We start from the raw sequence: 18987 nt of genomic DNA on the forward strand, positions 1-18987 counted from the left end.
GTTTTGGATTAGTTGAATAAAATATTGTTAAAATATTATTATTGTTTTAAAATTTGAAAAAGTTGAATTGTTTATTATATTTTATACGAGAATTTGGAAAAGTTGTAATGATGAGATGAGATGGATTGAGAGCGTTTCTGTATCCAAACGAGACTTTAAGACATCCTCTTCTGAAGTTGCCATTTTTTGTCTGTCAAAATCAGAGCCGTTTACATATCACCCAACAAGAAGTCCTATTACTAAGTTAGGACACCGTTTAATCAAAGCAGTATAAGTTTAGGTTCAACAGTATATTACTGATCGAGTTTGGTAATGATCGAGTGACATTGCTTCTTCGAGTGGAGCCGAAACAAGAAATGAATCTTATATCCTATTGTCACTCAAAAGATTTGAACTCCAGTCTTAATCAAGAAGCTTTGCTTTTGTATTAAAAAAACATTAGACTTGTAGTTTTTTACCCCCTCTACTGATACTGCTCATCCTTTTTCCTAGTAATTACCCTTTTCAAACTTCAACATTGTAAACATTAGGAAGAGCAAGCATCAACTCACATGACCGACCAAATAACAACGCACATCATTACATATCCAAAACGCTGCTAAGATTTTCAAAGAGGAGTGGTCACTCACACCCCACCCAAAAAATGACAAATTCCATGAGTTTCCACCACAGACAGACAAAAATTTACAAGGTTTTTTTTTTTTTTTTTTTTTTTTCTTTTCTTTCTTTCTTTCTTAAAAAGTTTCATTTTGGTAGTGTCCACCATCAATGTTGGTCATACACCAACTTCAGTTTGTATATGCAAATTGGCCTTGACCTGGTCGTCCAACAATCTGCCTCCAAATTAGGCATGCATGTCATGGCCAGCTTTCTGAATTTCAAGATGCTGGTAATAGACTTTCGCGATGTGCAGAAACCAGAAAAATTGGCTACGTTTGGATAGTGAGGTGATCTCAGATGATCTTATCAAAGTGAAATTATAAATTAATGTGGTTTGATATGATCGTTATATCTACTTTATAAATCAAAGAGTTTTACAATCTTATCTTTCTCGTATCGATACGCATACGTTACAATATTTTTTGTATAGGCCAACCATTTCTAACACGTGGAAACACACAATATTTTTGCAAGCCGAAAGCAGAATCTGAACCATGATTAAGGTTGGTTAAAAGAGATAACGAAAGACATGGTTTTAATAGGCCGAGGTATACTTACATAACTTTCAGTTTGCATCGCTCCTAACTTGTAAAAGAAAGAAGAACCAGTCGTTTTCGTTTTTATATGCAACAGATGGGTTCGAATCCGTTTGATATTTTGAAAACCCTTTACTTTTGGACTTTTCAAGGAATGCTTTATGGGCGGCATGGGGTTGAATGACATGTTTTTTCTGCAGTTTTTTATGTCCTGTTTCTGCATGAGAAAAGTTAACAAAGACTGGAAAAATAGATTTTATTCGTTCTCTGTAATCATTAAATGAATTATCTTGCCTGTTGATTTAACGTCTAACAATTTAGTTAATCGAGAAGTGCGAGCTCCACCCAGTTCATGGAATTTCCAAGCAGTCACTGCAAAGAATTAATTACTTGGCTGTCTGTTGAATTGCTCTGTAAGCAATTTTAACATGTTTCATGCTTAGACTCCAACTTCTACTCCAAAGATCAGATTTTGGCAGACGTGCCATGGATCTTGTGGATGAGGAATCACCTCCCCACTTTAGAATTTGCAACCAGAGGTGCTTCTTGCCTTGAGAAAGTGGGAAATGACACGAGTCGTGTTATTAAAAACTCCAACCCAACAACTCTATCTCACTCTCTCTCTCTCTCTCCCTCTCTCTCTCTCTCTCTCTCTGTGTGTGTGTGCACCACACAGACGCGCATAGCTTCTGGGCAATGCATGCTTTATAGTTTCAGGAGGGAATGGCAGATGAAACCCACCCTGGAAGTTGTGAATGCTCACCAACTCCAAGCACGCCGATGGGTACTCCCCTGAGAAAGGTGTTGGATAGAATATCAGGTTTTTGCCACTCCTTGGAGGAGCAGTTCAGCTCTACGCGGTCGGAGAATCTTTCACAGGGATGTTGAACGAGAAGAGTTTCAGTATGCTGCTACTCGTTGTCTCTCTTCCTACTACAGCGTCTTCGTTGCTCGCCTTGCTATCATGGTTTGTGAAACTATTCTTCCCTTCACTGTTAACTGAAGTTAGAGATTCAATCATGTGATTAATTTGTTCAGCTTGAATGATCAAAGTCGAAAATTGGCTAATATCAATACCAATTTACATACTATGAATTAAGGTGTTGATCTGAGGAACATCACATGCCTCTTGAGAATCGTATGCAGATTATCGAATTGCTCCTTTTTTTTAACACGTTAGAGAATTCTCAGGCTTAATCAGAGAGAGTTGAGTGTGAAATTCTAACAAAGGTAGCCATAAGTTTGTGTACCTTGGGTGGAACTGCATAAACTTCCAAGACAACAGAACCCATTCTGCCAAAATAGTTGGAAGTGGTTTATTTGATTAGCTGCTTTAGATAGATGAGAACTTATTTGTGTAAACCCTGAAGCTTCTATTTGATTTTTTGACATATTACAATGTCTTCTTTGTTTTTTACAGGTCATGCTAGCCATTTTAATTGGGCTTCTAACCATATTAACATGGCATTTTACAAAGATCTACACAACAAAATCACTGAATAGCTTGGCATATGGCCTTCGAAATGAACTCCTGCAACGTCCAATTTTACGGATGTGGAACATCTTAAATTCTACCTCTGAGATAACAACAGCACAGGTTAAGCTATCAGAGTATGTGTTCAGACGGTACAACAAACCCGATACTCAGGCCGAACAAGTTGAGGTTGATTGTTAAGCAAGTCATTATAATTATGCTATGTTTGTTCTTGTAAATTATAGTTGTGACTGCTTGGTTTTGGCAATATTGTTGATTTTGTGATTGTTCAACTCTTAGCAGCTATACGAATTAATGAGGGACGTAACATGGGCACTATTTGCAAGTCGTAAAGCTCTCAATGCAATAACTATAAATTACAGAAATGGTTTTGTCCAGGCATTCCATAGAGATCACAGGAGTAACAATACATTCTACATCTACTCGGATCTTGTAAACTATTCTATCAGTGCCAGTGGATCATCTTATGAAATCAATTCGCTATCATCACAAGAAGGTTGGAAAGATCAATCCATACATGGTAACATTTCTGCAGTTTGGTATCAGGAGCCCCTTGATCCCATCACTGGCGAGAAGACAGGGAAAGCAAAGCCAATCCCACCAGATGACCTAATCAATATTGCAGGGCTTTCACAAGTACCTGATGGTGTAGCTTCATGGCATGTAGCAGTGAGCAAATACACAGATACACCCTTGCTTTCAGCAGCACTGCCAGTTTGGGACCCTTCAAATGAAAGTATTGTGGCTGTTGTGGGCGTTACTACAGCACTTTATAGTGTAGGCCAGCTTATGAAGGAGCTTGTTGAAGTCCACAGTGGGCATATATATTTGACATCCCAAGAGGGTTATTTACTTGCTACATCCACGAATGCTCCACTATTGAGAAATTCAACCGGGGGGCCCAAGCTTATGAGGGCTATTGATTCTGATGATGAAGTAATACAAATGGGAGCTACATGGTTGCAGAGAGCCTATGGCAACAACTTTTCTCAGAGTCATGAGGTTCATGCAGAAAATGCCAGGCTTGGCCACGAGCAGTATTACATTGATTCATTTTTCCTAAAATTGAAGAGGCTTCCCTTGGTATGTCTTGACCCCATTTTAATTTCTTCCATACCATTGGTATTCTAGACCTTATGTTTTAAGAACATATGGGGTCCTAGAGGCCAGATAGAACATATTTGTATCTTAAGCATAACTAGTTGTACACTTGAGCGATGCACAAACAAAAATTTGTAGTTTCTAATTCTACTCTAATTTTTTTTTTATCATGTTTAGAGCCTAATTATGGAGTTGTTTGAACGTGTTCTACTTCAATTACTAATTCTAATAAATTAGATATATAGGAAAGAAGAAGAAGTGTTATAGTGAAAAAATAACTTTAAAATTCTAAATTATCTAATATTCATTGATATCACTTTTCAAATTATTTTAGATTTATGATCATTATATGCAAGAATGGATGGCATAATTCAGTAGGATCAAAGTTGTTGCTTTGAGAATTATATATGTTATAAATAGATTCTATGAGACTCTTTGTTAAACCAAAAATACAATGAGGATTGTACAAGTCTTCCCTTTTTGTCTAATTGGCCAATGGTAATTTAACATTAAATGGAATTAAGGGAGAAAGTAAAATTGAACTTTGTGCAGGTGGGGGTCATCATCATTCCAAGAAAAAATATAATGGGGAAGGTAGATGAGAGAGCCTTCAAAACATTGGTTATATTGATATCTGCATCTTTGTGTATCCTATTCATTGGATGTATCTGCATTTTGATACTGACAAATGGGGTGTCCAAAGAAATGAAACTAAGAGCAGAGCTGATAAGCCATCTTGATGCAAGAAGAAGAGCTGAGGCATCTAGCAACTATAAAAGCCAATTTCTAGCAAACATGAGGTCCGTAATTTCAACTTGTACAAGGTACTGATATAGTGATATATAGTAGTGTTATGATATTTATGGATCGATACAAAATCTGTGGTGCTGCAGTCATGAACTGAGGACACCTATGGCTGCGGTAATTGGGTTACTGGACATTCTCATATGTGATGATTGCCTCACAAATGAACAGTACGCAACTGTTACCCAGATTAGAAAGTGCTCAACAGCTCTACTCCGGCTTCTAAACAATATATTGGATTTGAGCAAGGTGAGATATAAAGCAAGCATTTACTTATTATTGTGAGCAAGCCAAGAGGAATGTATCAATTGATTCTCACATAAAACAATCTAGTGCATATGATCATACAGTTAATAAGGAGAGAGGTGATCACCTTCCAATCTTTACCAGACAATCTATTACAATATCTCAATTTGAAGGCATAAAGTTTTTCTCCTATGAAACCACAACTTCCTTTCTTAGCTCATGAAGTTTAAAGTTTAAAGCTCTATATATTTATTTATCTAAAGTAGTATCTTAAATTCATGAAGAATCTTGAGGACCATAAGTTGGTCAGTAATCTTTTTCATTTAAGTATGGCTACTTAGAAAGAGCAAAGTGGCAACAATGTGACCGGCTCCGTTTGGCCCGGGGAAGGACTGTTTTTCATCATATTTAGAGCTTTTTGCATTCATTATAGCTTTTTGCATCCCACGGCTTTCTTTACATTTAATTATAAGACATAGATCGAAGACTATATGGAAATTAGTTTATATTGCTATTTTGACCTCGTCAACTTTCAACCCCTAACTGAGAAATTTTAAAATGTTAGGTCTGGACTCACTTTCTCTATTCCAATCTCTTCATTTATCTTAAAATCACCTCTTTGAAAATGAGGAAAAAATTTGGTTCTTGAAAATCCGAAGAACATTTGAAAGGTTGCTTCTACACTGTTCCTCCTTCCTCTCCGTCTCTCTCTTCATATTCTAGCATTGCATATTCATTATTTTTATTTGCATAACTTTTACTATTCATGCACGACTACGTCTAATTAGAAAGAAAAGTAACTACCTAGATTTGCATTAGAAGTTATGAAATACAATTGATAAGATTACAACATGCTTAGTGTATGAACCTGATGTTTGTTGAGGAGGTTTCCAATAATATATACTTCTTCAATTTTAATTGTTACAGAAACATTATGAATTTGTGATTAAATAAAACTTGAAATGACATAACTTGTTCTATATAGTGCACTCCTGAAATGAAATTAAAAATATACCATATAGGTTGAATCTGGGAAGCTGGTGTTGGAAGATGCAGAATTTGATTTGGGGAGAGAACTTGAAGGACTTGTTGATATGTTCTCTGTGCAGTGCATTAACCACAATGTGGAAACTGTTTTGGATCTCTCCGGTATGACCTCAAGTCTCAGAGGAAGACAACTCAGATTATGGTCAAAGCTTATCATTTTTAACTATAGCTGTCTGTTTCTGATGTGGTTTTTTACTCTCTGTTTCCTGTTTAGATAATATGCCAAAGTTAGTTCGAGGAGACTCTGCTAGAGTTGTTCAAATATTTGCAAATCTAATCAGCAATTCTCTCAAGTTCACATCATGTAAGTGCAACTCATGTATTGCAAATATTGATGGCCCTAGTTTGACAGTGCTGCAGAAATAACAATGAAATGGAACATAGAAAGAGTGAGAAATTGTATATGTCAATAAATAGTACCTATTAGAAAGGCTATCAGACTACTTATAAAAAAAAAAAGGCTATATCAGACTGTAATACAACCTGCAAATAAAAACTTAAAAAAAAAAAAACAAGTGATTTGTTCCATAAGAATTAAACAACCTAGATTGGGATTGAGATAGGTAGTTTCTTCTTTTCAGGTGGGTTTCTTTTAGAAGTTGGAGCTACAAATGATTGGGACCATGTGACTGAGAGTTATCATTTGTAGCTCAGATATCTTATAAGTTATCATTTGCTCTTGGGAGCATCTGATCCTTGTTCTTTCATCAATGAATTTGATATTTTTCGAAAAATGAAAAGAAAATAAAAAGGCCTCTGGTTTGTAGATATTGTAAGTTTACATCATCCACATCATGATTGATGTCTGAATTAGAAAGTTTATATAATTTGTCAATGCATTCATAGGACAGCAAGATCAATATGGAGAAGGAATTCCCTCCCCAATCGCCTTGTAGGAGAGAATATACAAATGTAGGCCTATTTTCAGTTACGATGTGCGTAAAGTAACGACAAAAAGGACATGAATTTAAAAAATGATCATGTTTTTCAAGAATGAATGGTAAGGTTGCATACTGAACTGTTTTGGATGGCTTACAGTGGGTCATGTCATTATACGAGGATGGTGTGAGAACTCAAATTCTTCCATTGACATTGAGAAGTTTCCTCTTAACCATAAGAAATCACAGCCTGCACATAAGATAAAGTTCAAGCAGCAGGGAAGCCATACAAAGAAGGCCTGCAAGAAAGAAAACAAAATGATTCTTCGGTTTGAAGTTGATGACACTGGTTGTGGTAGGAATCTTAATACTACATATATGAACTGTAAAATTAGAAACTCTGATTCTGGATACAAGTAAGAGTTTCTTTATGTTTTGTAGGTATTGATCCAAGCAAGTGGGAATCTGTATTTGAAAGCTTTGAGCAAGCTGACCCCTCAACAACACGAACGTAAGTAAAACAAACAAGCTTCACCATCCACAAAACCTATCTGATGAACATGCAGCCTATTGTCTGTTTTAGAGTTGTAAAATAATAATAATAATAAAATTCATATCTTGAACACACAAGACATTTATCAAAATTAAGAACTGAAATCTGCAGAAACCTTTTGCTAATTGCAGGCATGGTGGCACTGGTCTTGGATTATGCATCGTGCGAACCTTGGTGAGTAAAACCCTCCTGTATATATATTGATGATGGCATATAAACTCACGTTAGACAACAAATACATTGGTCTCGTCCATGATGTTGTAAGTTTAGAGGTTTTCTTTTTATTTTTGGAAACCCTCAATGAAATGAAGAACAATAACAAGGTACACTGCTTCCTACAAAATAAAGGCAATCCGACATCAAGGGAAAAAGGTAGGAAGGCATGAATGCATACCTTTTATTATTCATGAGAGTTGTTGTACAGTGAGTTAGTGGGACAATTGGGTGCATTGGGTGGGGGCTGGGGGCTTGATCGAGGCTGTTAAGTTTGTGAGTTTGAGGTTGGGGGTTTGTAATTCATATCTTTGATAGCAGATTTCTTTTGGAGTTAGGAAATTGGCTGAGCCACGGTGGAAGTTTGTCTTATGGAAGTTGTTTTATGTTTTTTAGGTTTTTATGTATGAGTGTGCACATGGGTGGACCCAAGTGTATCGTTAAAGCCTCCAAGATTGTAAAAACCCCTTAAAAAGTATTTTTTATAAAGTATTTTTACAAGTAGACTCTCTAAAAAAAAATATAATTATAAGCCCACTAATTGACACACCAAACACACCACTGATGTGGAAGCCTGTCACATCAGCTAATACTAGAAAGTCCCCTTGGTTCCCCTACATGAAAAACTGAAATTTCTCAAGTTTGTAAAGTTTGATTTTGACCTCTAGGCTATCAGCTGCATGCCCATAACTTTGCCAAATGATCCTGGATAGTGACTATTAAATCACAGTTGCATTTCATAGGGAAAAAGAAAGGTTCCATATTATTATTTTTAGGCTTTATTGTGCAGTGCACTATACAGTCTGAATCTCTTTGTACGTCACACAATTATACTGCTGATGACAGGTTAACAAGATGGGTGGAGAAATCAAGGTTGCAAAGAAGGATGGTCCAGGAACTTTAATGCAGCTCTACTTGCTTCTCAATGCACCTGCAGATGGCACAGAGCAGCATTACCGAGTAGATTTTTCGAAGCATAGTTTAGTGGTGAGTGCGATTTCTTTCTTCTGAACACTATTTGAAAGCTCACATGCAGTTCAACTATGCAACAATAAAAAATAATGAGCTTAAATATTTGAATTTTTAAATGCAGGTACTGCTTGCTCTACACGGCAGAATGGGGAGATTGATTATGTCCCAATGGCTACATAAAAGTGGAGTGTTTACGATGGAAGCATCTGAATGGAATGAGCTGACACAAATTCTTAGGGAATTCTTCTGTATCAGAAGGTCAGCTCGTAACGATGGCTTTGATGCACAGCATTCTCTAAGTGAACCTTTGAATACTCAAGTACTGAGCATACAAGACATGAGGAACCCGGTCTTCGTCATAGTTGTGGATATAGGACTGCTTGACTTGAGCACAGATATATGGAAGGAACAAATTAACTTTCTTGACAATTACTTTGGGAAAGCAAAGTTTGCATGGATGCTTAATCATGATACTTCAAATGCCATAAAGATGGAACTCCGCCGAAAAGGACATATATTGATGGTGAATATGCCACTCTACAAGGCAAAGATGATTCACATTCTGGAAGCTGTAATAAAGGAGAGAAATGTTGAACTGCAGAAGAAAAGTTCAAATGCTTTGAGAACTACCAAAGAAGGCAATCTGCATGAATATCATGAGATTGATACCACACATTTTGATGTTGCCAGCTCTGATGATTCTGATATGGCTGAAATGCGTAGTTCTAATTCCATATGTGGCTCACATGATGGGGAAAAACGAAGAGAGAGGATTACAAAACCTTGTTCTTCAGGCTACCAGAAAATTAACAACTGTTTAGTTGAACTCACTCGTGTTTATTCAAAAGAGAATTATTCAACTGAAAGAGATACATGTCAAGTCGGGCACAACTCTCACGATGTTCAAAATGAAGAACCTAAATGTTGCACACAAGCATCCCTTTCAGCAGAACCTCAAAGTGAAAATGCTGAGTGCTGCGAACAACATTTGGTTAGTAGCTGTCCTACAGCACAGGGTAATTTATACTCGAGCAAAGCTATGAATGAACAGAAGTCTCTTGAGGGCCTACGAATTCTGCTTGCAGAAGATACCCCAGTACTCCAGAGAGTTGCAACCATAATGCTAGAAAAAATGGGTGCTACAGTAGTTGCCGTGGGAGATGGCCTTCAGGCAGTAGATGCTCTGAATTGCAAGCTTAGTGCAGAAGCTTGTGAAATGGATTGTGTCTGTGAAGATAGAAACACAAGATTGCAAACAGAAAACAGGGATTTCCCTCTATATGACTTGATCCTAATGGATTGCCAAGTAAGAATCTGAGACGACTCACACTTTTTTAATGCTCTGTTGTCTTACTTTACACTCTATATTCAATAATAAATACACGAGTAGTGAAAAACTGGTAGTGTTATTTCTTTAGAATTCAGGGGTGCAGTTCTTGCATTCAAGAGTAAAACTAGAAGCAATTTTGAGGGGAATACCTACAAAACATCACCTCAGTTTGTTTATTTTGGCAATTGGCATTTTGTGTTAACTTGCCATGTGAATGTGCTTAGATTGATCATTGCATGAAAGTTCTGAACCTTTGTCTTCGTGAAAAACAGATGCCAAAGATGGATGGTTATGAAGCAACAAAGATAATCAGGAAATCAGAAGCTGGAACCGGATTGCACACTCCCATTGTTGCATTGACTGCCCATGCAATGTCATCAGATGAAGCCAAATGCTTGGAGGTGGGCATGGACGCTTATCTAACAAAACCAATTAACTACAAGCTGATGGTTTCCACCATCCTTTCACTCACTACAAGAACGGCCTACGTCAAGCGAGAGCTAACAAACCAGTAGCTTATGCAGCCTTCAGATGTAAAGTTTGGTATGAGAAAATGCAGTTTTATATGAGCATTATATGGATGTATATATATCGAGTCTTACTGTATGATTCTAGAGATCCAAGTCTGGTGTCGATATCTATAACTATACTAGCCGCAGCAGACCCGGAAAATGTGCGGGAATAGTTATAATTATATATAAAAAATAATTTGAGTGTATGAACAATATGTCACAGCTGATCATCCCGAAAGAACAGTGAGTTGATATAAATCAAGTTTTGTAGAAACTTGTAAACCTTGAAAAAAATTCTGGAATTTCCTGCTGTGTTGATGTAGCACCGTCCATTAGAATAATAAGTTCCATTGTTGATGGTAGTATCACGTCAACACTTTAGGATGAAAGTGAGATGAGCTATCTCCTTCAAGAGAATAACTTCCTGCAGGAATACCCGGTCTCCCCATAAAAACGCCCTCCAATAGAAGTCTGCCACATAGACACTCCATATTTCCAACCGTATGGCCGCACTGCAGAGGAACAAGTTTTGAGAAGACTCCACCCATCACTCCCTCCCTCCCTCTCTCTCTCATAAAACCCACTCGACCCCGAGCCCCACCCACCCACTCCCTCCCTCCTTCCCTCCCGTGCATTTTGGGTTCTTGATCTTGATCTATGGTTTTATGGTCTCATCCTCTGTTGTCCTCCTTTGTTTTTAGATGTTTTCTCTTTTGTGTCTTTAGTAAATCTCTATGATTGGATTCGATTTCAGTTTCAATGCTACTTCATTTTCTTAGCAGATGGGTTTGACTGAATATATTGGCTACCTGTGTAAGGATTTTATCAAAAACAGAAGGTTGATTGAATCAGCGGCATAAATTTAAATTTCTTTAACTGGAAAATTTTTTGACAGTGAGTTGGGTTTGGTATCTAACAACAGTGCAAAGTGATTGTTAATACTGAAATTCAATTCTTAAATACCAACAGGGTTGAACACCTAGGTTTCTCTGGGTGATTGGAAAACAAAAATTTCTGATAGTTTCTTTTTAGATTTAAATACATAAAGTTTGTGCAGGAAGCATGATCATCATATTGATGGCTGGGATTTCAAAGAAAAACAGTTTTATAAAATGGGCAGGTATACCTGTGGTAACAATCTCCAGTTAGTCATGCAAGTTTCTTTACGATAATGTTCGGAATAATCCAAATAGTTGTAATTTTAAGTATTAGAAACACTGGCTATTTGAGGTGCCATTAGCCTCCTCGCGCAATATTCTGGAAAAATAGACTCTTAGTCATCCTTCATTGATGGATAACACTGCAATTAAATACAGAACTCAAAGATAACTGGAATCAGACATGATACCCACTCTTGTACGTGACCTACAGGACTCTTGACTCAATCAACTAGTTAATGGAAACAAAAACTCTACTCAACCTCCGGTTCTCTAACCGCACGCCACACTCCTGACGTGGCCCGAACCCGGTTCTTGCCCATGTCACGGTTCTTGCTCTACTCAATCCCGGGCTGCTTCACTCTCCCTCTTCTCCCTCAGAGTGACTCGACGCAACGCATCTCCCTCTTCGAGCCTCAGACCTCGCACCCTCGTTCTCCCTCAGACCTCTGAACTCTCCCTCTCGAACCTCATACTCTTCTCTCTCACGCCTTCTTTCTCACCCCGACTCCCTAACCCCAAAATCTCCCGAACCCTAGAAAATTCCCAAAATCTCGAACCCTAGAAAATTTCAGCAACAACATCTAACTCGAAGACCTTCTCTTTCTTTAACCCCTTCTCTCTCTCCCCTTCAGCCCCAAGCCGCTGGAGTGATGGAGCCATAACCTTTGAAGACCCATCTCCCTCACCCCCTTCAGTAGAAGAAATCTTCGTCAAAGGTATTTTTTTTTTCCAATTCGTTTTAAATGTCTGCCTTTATGTCAATGCTGCATCCTTCTCTCTCAGAGTTTCTGCATTATTTTTGGAGACACGGGGACTGATTTACCACAACCTTTTGAAGACCCATCTCCCTCACCCCCTTCAGTTTGAAGAAATCTCCGTGAAAGGTAATTTTTTTTTCCAATTCGTTTGAAATGTCTACCTTTGTTCTCTCAGAGTTTCTGCATTTTTTTTGGAGACACACTTTAATGGGACTCACTTCTCAGTCGCACATGTTTACACATTAAATTCTGGATTTTTTTTATGCTCTGCGTCTGAATTCCAATGTTAATGGCCATGTATCATTTCTATGGTACAATGCACAAAAGCAAAAGCCGACTGAAAACCCTAGTATTTTTTAGACTCCAAATAAAAAACCCTTTAGAAATTAGGTTACATCCCTTGTAAATTACATTTTGTTTTTGTAAAAGATCTCTGTTATGAACTATGTTAAATGTTGAATGTAAAATAATTGCCAAGTAAACAGTTAGCAAATTGCCAAAATATTTTATGCCAGAGAAGCTAATGTGCTCGATAGTGGCCTGGATAACTTAGGGTTTAAAACAACATAAATCATGGCTGTCACAGAGAATTGATCTTCTCCTTAGATGGAGCACTACTAATGATGTGCTCAGATTTTCGAAATGGTTCTGCCTAATAAATTGGCATCTTAGACACTTCTTCACATTTATAGCAGCTGTTTGGATTTATATGCCTTGTCAACATCTCTTCAATACATGCTTGTACAGGAGCAATGTTATAGTGCCCTCTTTGTAGGAGTATAATTCCATATAGGTTTTTCTTTGTTCTTTTGATTCTTCTTGATGCATGAACAACATAGTAGATTAAGAAAGTCACATTGATAAAAACCAATAAGACATGTCGATATTGCCTAAATACCCAATTTGTATGGGGGTACTTAATCCCAATTGTGTTGGCATTTGAAACTTCAAAGTAGATGAGGAACTTGAATATGTGACCTAAAATAGAGGTGAGTTGGTCATTTCTGGGATTTTTAAATTTGAAGCTTTATTAGAATAAGAAATTGGCTATTTCATATAAACCTAAGCATTTATAAATATAGTAATTTGCATAATATGAAGCATGTGATCGTTGATGAGCCTTATCTCTGTTCAATAGCTTCTGTTATGGTTAAGAAATTCGAAATGTTAGCATTGAGGGAGATTTTTTGCCCATATGTGAAGGGGAGTGTTAGAATTAACTATTCTTATCCACTTAACTTTCAGAGTTAGTGACAATTAATCAATATATTTTCATGGTCTATTTGGATATATTCAATCCTTCTTTTCAAACTGGAAACCAATTGGTTCCAATAATAATATTATGTTGTTATTCCCTTTGGTGCACCCTGTTTCCAATATGTTATCCTCACACTTTTGGACTCTAGCTCTGTGTGCTTCCTAGTCGAGGACGCTTAACCTCAGTTGTATTTTCTTAGAATTTCCCATTTATCTAATTTAGTTAGACTTAAGTGGTGTATAGGTACAAAACAAGGTCAGAGGTGATCTGTTTATGTTGTGTAACATTATTGAAGTTCAAAATTAGAATTTATTAGGTTATTGAGAGTCAGGACTCTTGTTTCTGATCTTTGCCATTAAACATTTTTTAGTTAATATATCCCCAGCCTTGCGAAGTAGACATTTTTACAGTTTCATGAAGAGAGCTCCAAATTTGTTTTGTTTCTCATTGTTTATATTGATATGCAATCTTGGTAAATGCAGTAGGCTCATTGTCATTTTACAAGATAAAACGTATGTGTATGACATAAATAAAGTAAATATATTGGACGCTATTGACACAGTGCCAAATCTAAAAGGTTGGTTGAAAATACGTTCTTTTGTTCCTATAATGTCATTCATAAATTGTTCGTCATTTATAATTTTTTTCATAGAATTCTGGTCATTGTTTAACTTTGTCTTCACTTTTTTTTTTTAAAAAAAAAAAACGTTCTGGTTTTTATTTGGTAACTACAATTGAAGTGAAACCCAAGAGTCCTTTGGGAGGTGGAAATCAAAAGGTCCTGTGCGAGTTAAAAATCACAAGTTCTTTTATGCAACAAATGGTCATTTAAATTGTAGGGGGAGTGTAAAAGATAGGTAAGTGAATGATCACAATGGGTGAAGTGAAAATCTTGGCATTGTCGTTAAGCGAATAATAAAATTAAGTAACCGATATAAGGGTGAAAAAACTAAGGTAATTAGGAAAATGATGAACTGGCTCAACCAGAGTAACAAAAATGCTTCAAAAACTATATAGGTCATAAACTGAAACAGTAAATAAAATCCAGAAATGATTTTTTTACCAAATTACCATTCATTAGTTCTATAGGGACGAGAGTAATTTCTGTGGATACTTGGAGAGCATCTTTATCTGTGGTATCTTTCACATGTTTCCTTTAACAATTCCTTCGTTATTTATTTTGGAGTTGATTGAATATTGTATAGATTGAAAATATATGGGCATATTTTGGTATACTGCATTTATCATGAAGCATAGATAACACTTGTAATTTGGTGTTACTCTTCCTGTAAGCCTTCTTATTTTTAAAATAAGTCCTCGTGCTATGTCATTTTGTGTGGTTATAACTATCAGGAACAAAGGCATACCTCTTCAATTTCTGGCTTTCTTTCTTTTTAATAGAATTGATTTTGTAATTTCGGATCTAAATCATACCTTTTCATCAAATACTTATATTTCATAGCATATAATAGTCACAGTTTTTTGATAAGTTAATGTAATTATTAAAGAAAAGCTATAAAGGTTCTGCCCAAATACACATGAATGTATAGGAGATGCACCTAAAAGTATCTTAGACATAAAATATAATGTCTAGAACTTTATATGTCACACTAAAATTTACAGTTCTGCAGACCTGACATCATGTTAGATGATTAAATTTCTAAATGTAGTCAAACAATAGAAGCTCCCAGATTTGTTGTTAGCATTTTAAACTGCATCTTAACTGCTTTTAGATAGATTTATACTTGGTTTGAAAAAATAATAATGTCAAATTGATGTGAACAATAGATGCACCCAGATGCACCCAGATTTGTTGTTAGCATTTTAACTTGTTTGCATATTAACATGCATCTTAACTGCTTTTAGATAGATTTATACTTGGTTGGAAAAAAAAATAAATTAATGTCAAACAATAGATGCACCCAGATTTGTTATTAGCATTTTAATGCTATTCATCTTGTTAGCATATTAACATGCATCTTAACTGCTTTTAGATAGATTTATACTTGGTTTGAAAAAAAAAATAATGTCAAACATTAGAAGCACCCAGATTTGTTGTTACCATTCCCCTATTTTTTCTGCAAATTGTTATCATAATATTGATTGTGGTTTATATGATGTGGAATATTCTGCTCCTACCTTGTAATAATTCTGATAATGAAGCATGTGGGTAATAACTTAGTGTTGCATTTAAAAGTAGTCATCTGTCAATCATCATGTAGATCAATTATGGCATCGAGTCAATCATCATCATGTGTAGTTAATGATCTTGAAATAGAATCACCGAGTTGTTGGTGTGGTTTGAAAGCGCCATTAGAGATCTCCCACACCCACAAAAATCCTGGAATGAAATTTTATGCTTGTCCGAGTAATGGAATGGTAAATAATTTGCCAACTTTTTGTATTGCAGTTGAATGCATGTACCAAAATATTTATTTACATGAAATTTGAAATTCTTGAATTATACACAGGGAGAAACAAGATGTCAATTCTTCATTTGGGCAAATATACTTCAATCAGTATTATCTGAGAAAAACCTGACAAGAGAGAATGAAATTCGGAAGAGGGAGGATGCTTTGTTGTTGCGTGAGTATGAAGCTCAAAAAAAAGAGGACAAACTAATAGAGAGAGAGAGAGAAAATGCTTCAGAAGCAAGATGACGACCTTCATAGAAGAATAGTAGAGAATAGGGTTGTACGTATATTGTTGTGTCTATATTAGATTGTATCTCTTGTAATTGTTTTTGGTTGGTTCTGAATGTAGATGTATCATATTAGTTTTAAATGAAAACAGATTGATGGAATCCTAACATGTATGATATATTATCTATGAATATAATTATGACAGCTTATATGTATATGAAGTTCAATGTTTTGCATGTGTAGTTGGCATAGCCATTTTTTGAGTGATATTTGGCAATGGCAAGATTTTTTGTGTTTAGATATTTAGAGTTGGCAATATTTTTTTAGTAGAGTTTTTGTTTTTTGAGTTGGCTTTATTAGAGGAAATGTACGCACTTTTCTTATCCAGGACGTTCCCATCTAGGAAGTGATTTTGTTTCTATGGCCAATATGAAAATCCTTCACCGGCTAATTGAGGAAAAATAGCTGTTATTCAAGGATTGATAAATGATTCCAGATCCTAACATACATACGATCCAATGGCTTCAAAATGTAAAAAACAATTAAAATGAAGACGTCAATGTACCATCACAAACATCTCCATACAGGTTCAAGAACATAACATTACAATTATTCAATACAGGTTCCAGAGTTTGTTACTAATTCACCAAAACATCTCCAAACTCTACTCCCTCTCGTTTCATCCTCTGGTGAAAACAAAACAACTTCCAATTTCCCAAGCTCTTCATACAGCGTCTCAATCTTATCATATAAGAATAGTCCCATTTCTGTGTCCATCTTTTGGCAAGGAGTTTTCAGCAGGTATTCATCAATCCCACCTGCCTCTTCTATGCGGCTCAGGGCATAGTGGTGAATTTAACTCAAATACCAGTGGTCTAAAATGTAACTGAAGAGCCGCTTCTCCTGGACAGTTGAAGAGAAAGTTCTCAATAAAATATAGTTCTTCAAAGTTGATAAAAGGCAACAGAACAAAGAGAAAGCTAGGAAGTAGCAAACACTCTTGTTTAGGCTATGTACAAAAATAATACAGCTTCATCCTATGAGGATCCAATGGCACCAACACCTGTGGGTGTATTCACGTTTTATCCAAGCACGTGTCAATCATCTTTATTTAACTTAGTTGCAATAGATTGGTTCTATACAATAGAATTAAAGAAATACCATTGTAAACACACCCCCTCCACATTCCCCAAGTTTGTTTGTTGGATCAAAGTTCTTGGTGGCGGATCAAAGTTCTGTGCAGATCTATACCTCTAAGCTCTGGACAATACAGTCACTGAGTGTCAATAGAGAGAAAATACTATAAACAGTATTTTATAATCTTTTTCTAATTCTTAATCCGTAAGGAGAGAGCCAAATTGTGTCAAATTTCGAAGGAAAAAGAAAAGAAAAAAATGCCCATAAAAAGCTTTCAAGATGGTATGGGAATATAAATATGTTATAGCAGATACACAACTCAAAACCATGCATAAACTTCATTCGATGAAGTCATCTCAACTTTCTCAAAAAATCATGGTATTGAAATAGTTACTCTCATTTTAAGACAACTATAATGCACATGTAGGAAAGAGATACAAGATTTTGAATCGCTCAGCTCAATACATCCACCCAAAAAATCAATTATGACATGGATTTTTAAGACTATACAGTTATGCTAATGTGGGCTACTTTATGCTAGACCCGATTGGTTCGTGTCTATATGCTTTACAAAGTCTATGCATAGATAGAACAAGAAATACTGGATGCCAATAAACAAAGATCTGAACTAGGATTCAATACAAATATTTCATACCATTGTCAGTAGAGATTTTGCCTCCCAGCCAGCCTTTCAGGTTCATGATACAGCAGGGATGGAAAGATTAAAAATACTACCGCAGCCACTATCCCAACCACTATTATTAAATACTTTTTGTTGTCACCATCTGACGGAGGTTTGAAATCTGGGAGAAGAGGAAAATTTTCCAATCAACCAAATGAAAGGAACAACTAGATTCATTTAAAGGCAAACAGAAATGGTCTAGCCTCATAAACAAATCCCAACCTTATTTCTCGAGCCTTTACTTTTGGTTTCAAAATTAATTCTCACTAGTTGTCATGAGAAATTATTAAGTTTTTTTTATTTTATTTTATTCCCTTAACTCTCTCATAGTCATGAAAATCTCGGCATACTTGTCAATATATACATAGAAGGGGGGTGGTGGGGGGGAAGTGAAGTTAAAAAGAGAAATGAACCATCATGTTGCTTATCTATGTTGGTCATTGGACTTGTTCTGAGCCATGGTTCATATTTTCCCTTTATTCGGCCATCCAATCCTCATCAATATAGGCTGAAATATAAACTTCCTTTTTCATTTACTGCTCATTGCACCTTTTATACTGCTGTTCAAGTTTGTAGGAAACACTCCATTCTTCTTTCTTAAATTTCATTTTCCAACTTTCCTGCAGCATAGGACGTCTAAATTATAATAAATTGGCAGACACACTGGGTAATACAGTTTTCTTCCAAATAGTTACATTCTTTATCACTACACCAAGCCTCTTCCTTCAGTTCACTTGCTACTACCACTAGTATTACATTCATTTTACAGCAGGGAATTAAAGAATGCTAGGCATTCTAGCTATAGAACAGGAATAATTTGAAACACAAGTGGTTATATGGGGAAAAAAAATTAAACGCTAATAGCACACAGATCAGTCCTTGGTGAAAAACCAACTATACAAGAAAAACCAACTAGCACACCACCCAATCCCCAGTATAAACAAATCAGAGACACATTTGATTTATAAGGAACAAAAAAATCACAGGCAAATATACATATAGA

The 18987-nt window shown here is 36.1% G+C and overlaps 1 protein-coding gene and 1 long non-coding RNA gene across 2 annotated transcripts; both read left to right on the forward strand.

The window, feature by feature from the left end:
* The first annotated feature begins 1464 nt into the window (after positions 1-1464).
* On the forward strand, positions 1465-10618 carry LOC121261642 (histidine kinase 1-like). The gene is given in 14 exon segments (XM_041164109.1): positions 1465-2015; positions 2017-2163; positions 2617-2859; positions 2974-3774; positions 4345-4592; positions 4686-4845; positions 5865-5991; positions 6104-6193; positions 6928-7122; positions 7209-7278; positions 7452-7494; positions 8380-8520; positions 8627-9811; positions 10108-10618. Coding segments are annotated over 14 exon segments (3789 nt in total). The 5' UTR covers positions 1465-1919; the 3' UTR covers positions 10351-10618.
* A 1137-nt stretch (positions 10619-11755) lies between these two features.
* LOC121261647 lies at positions 11756-16178 on the forward strand. Its single transcript, XR_005939937.1, has 3 exons — positions 11756-12223; positions 12313-12391; positions 15746-16178. It is a non-coding gene; the product is annotated as an uncharacterized LOC121261647 (long non-coding RNA).
* The last annotated feature ends 2809 nt before the right edge of the window (positions 16179-18987 follow it).

The sequence above is a fragment of the Juglans microcarpa x Juglans regia genome, chromosome 4D (genome assembly GCF_004785595.1).
Source record: "Juglans microcarpa x Juglans regia isolate MS1-56 chromosome 4D, Jm3101_v1.0, whole genome shotgun sequence".
NCBI lineage: Eukaryota > Viridiplantae > Streptophyta > Magnoliopsida > Fagales > Juglandaceae > Juglans > Juglans microcarpa x Juglans regia.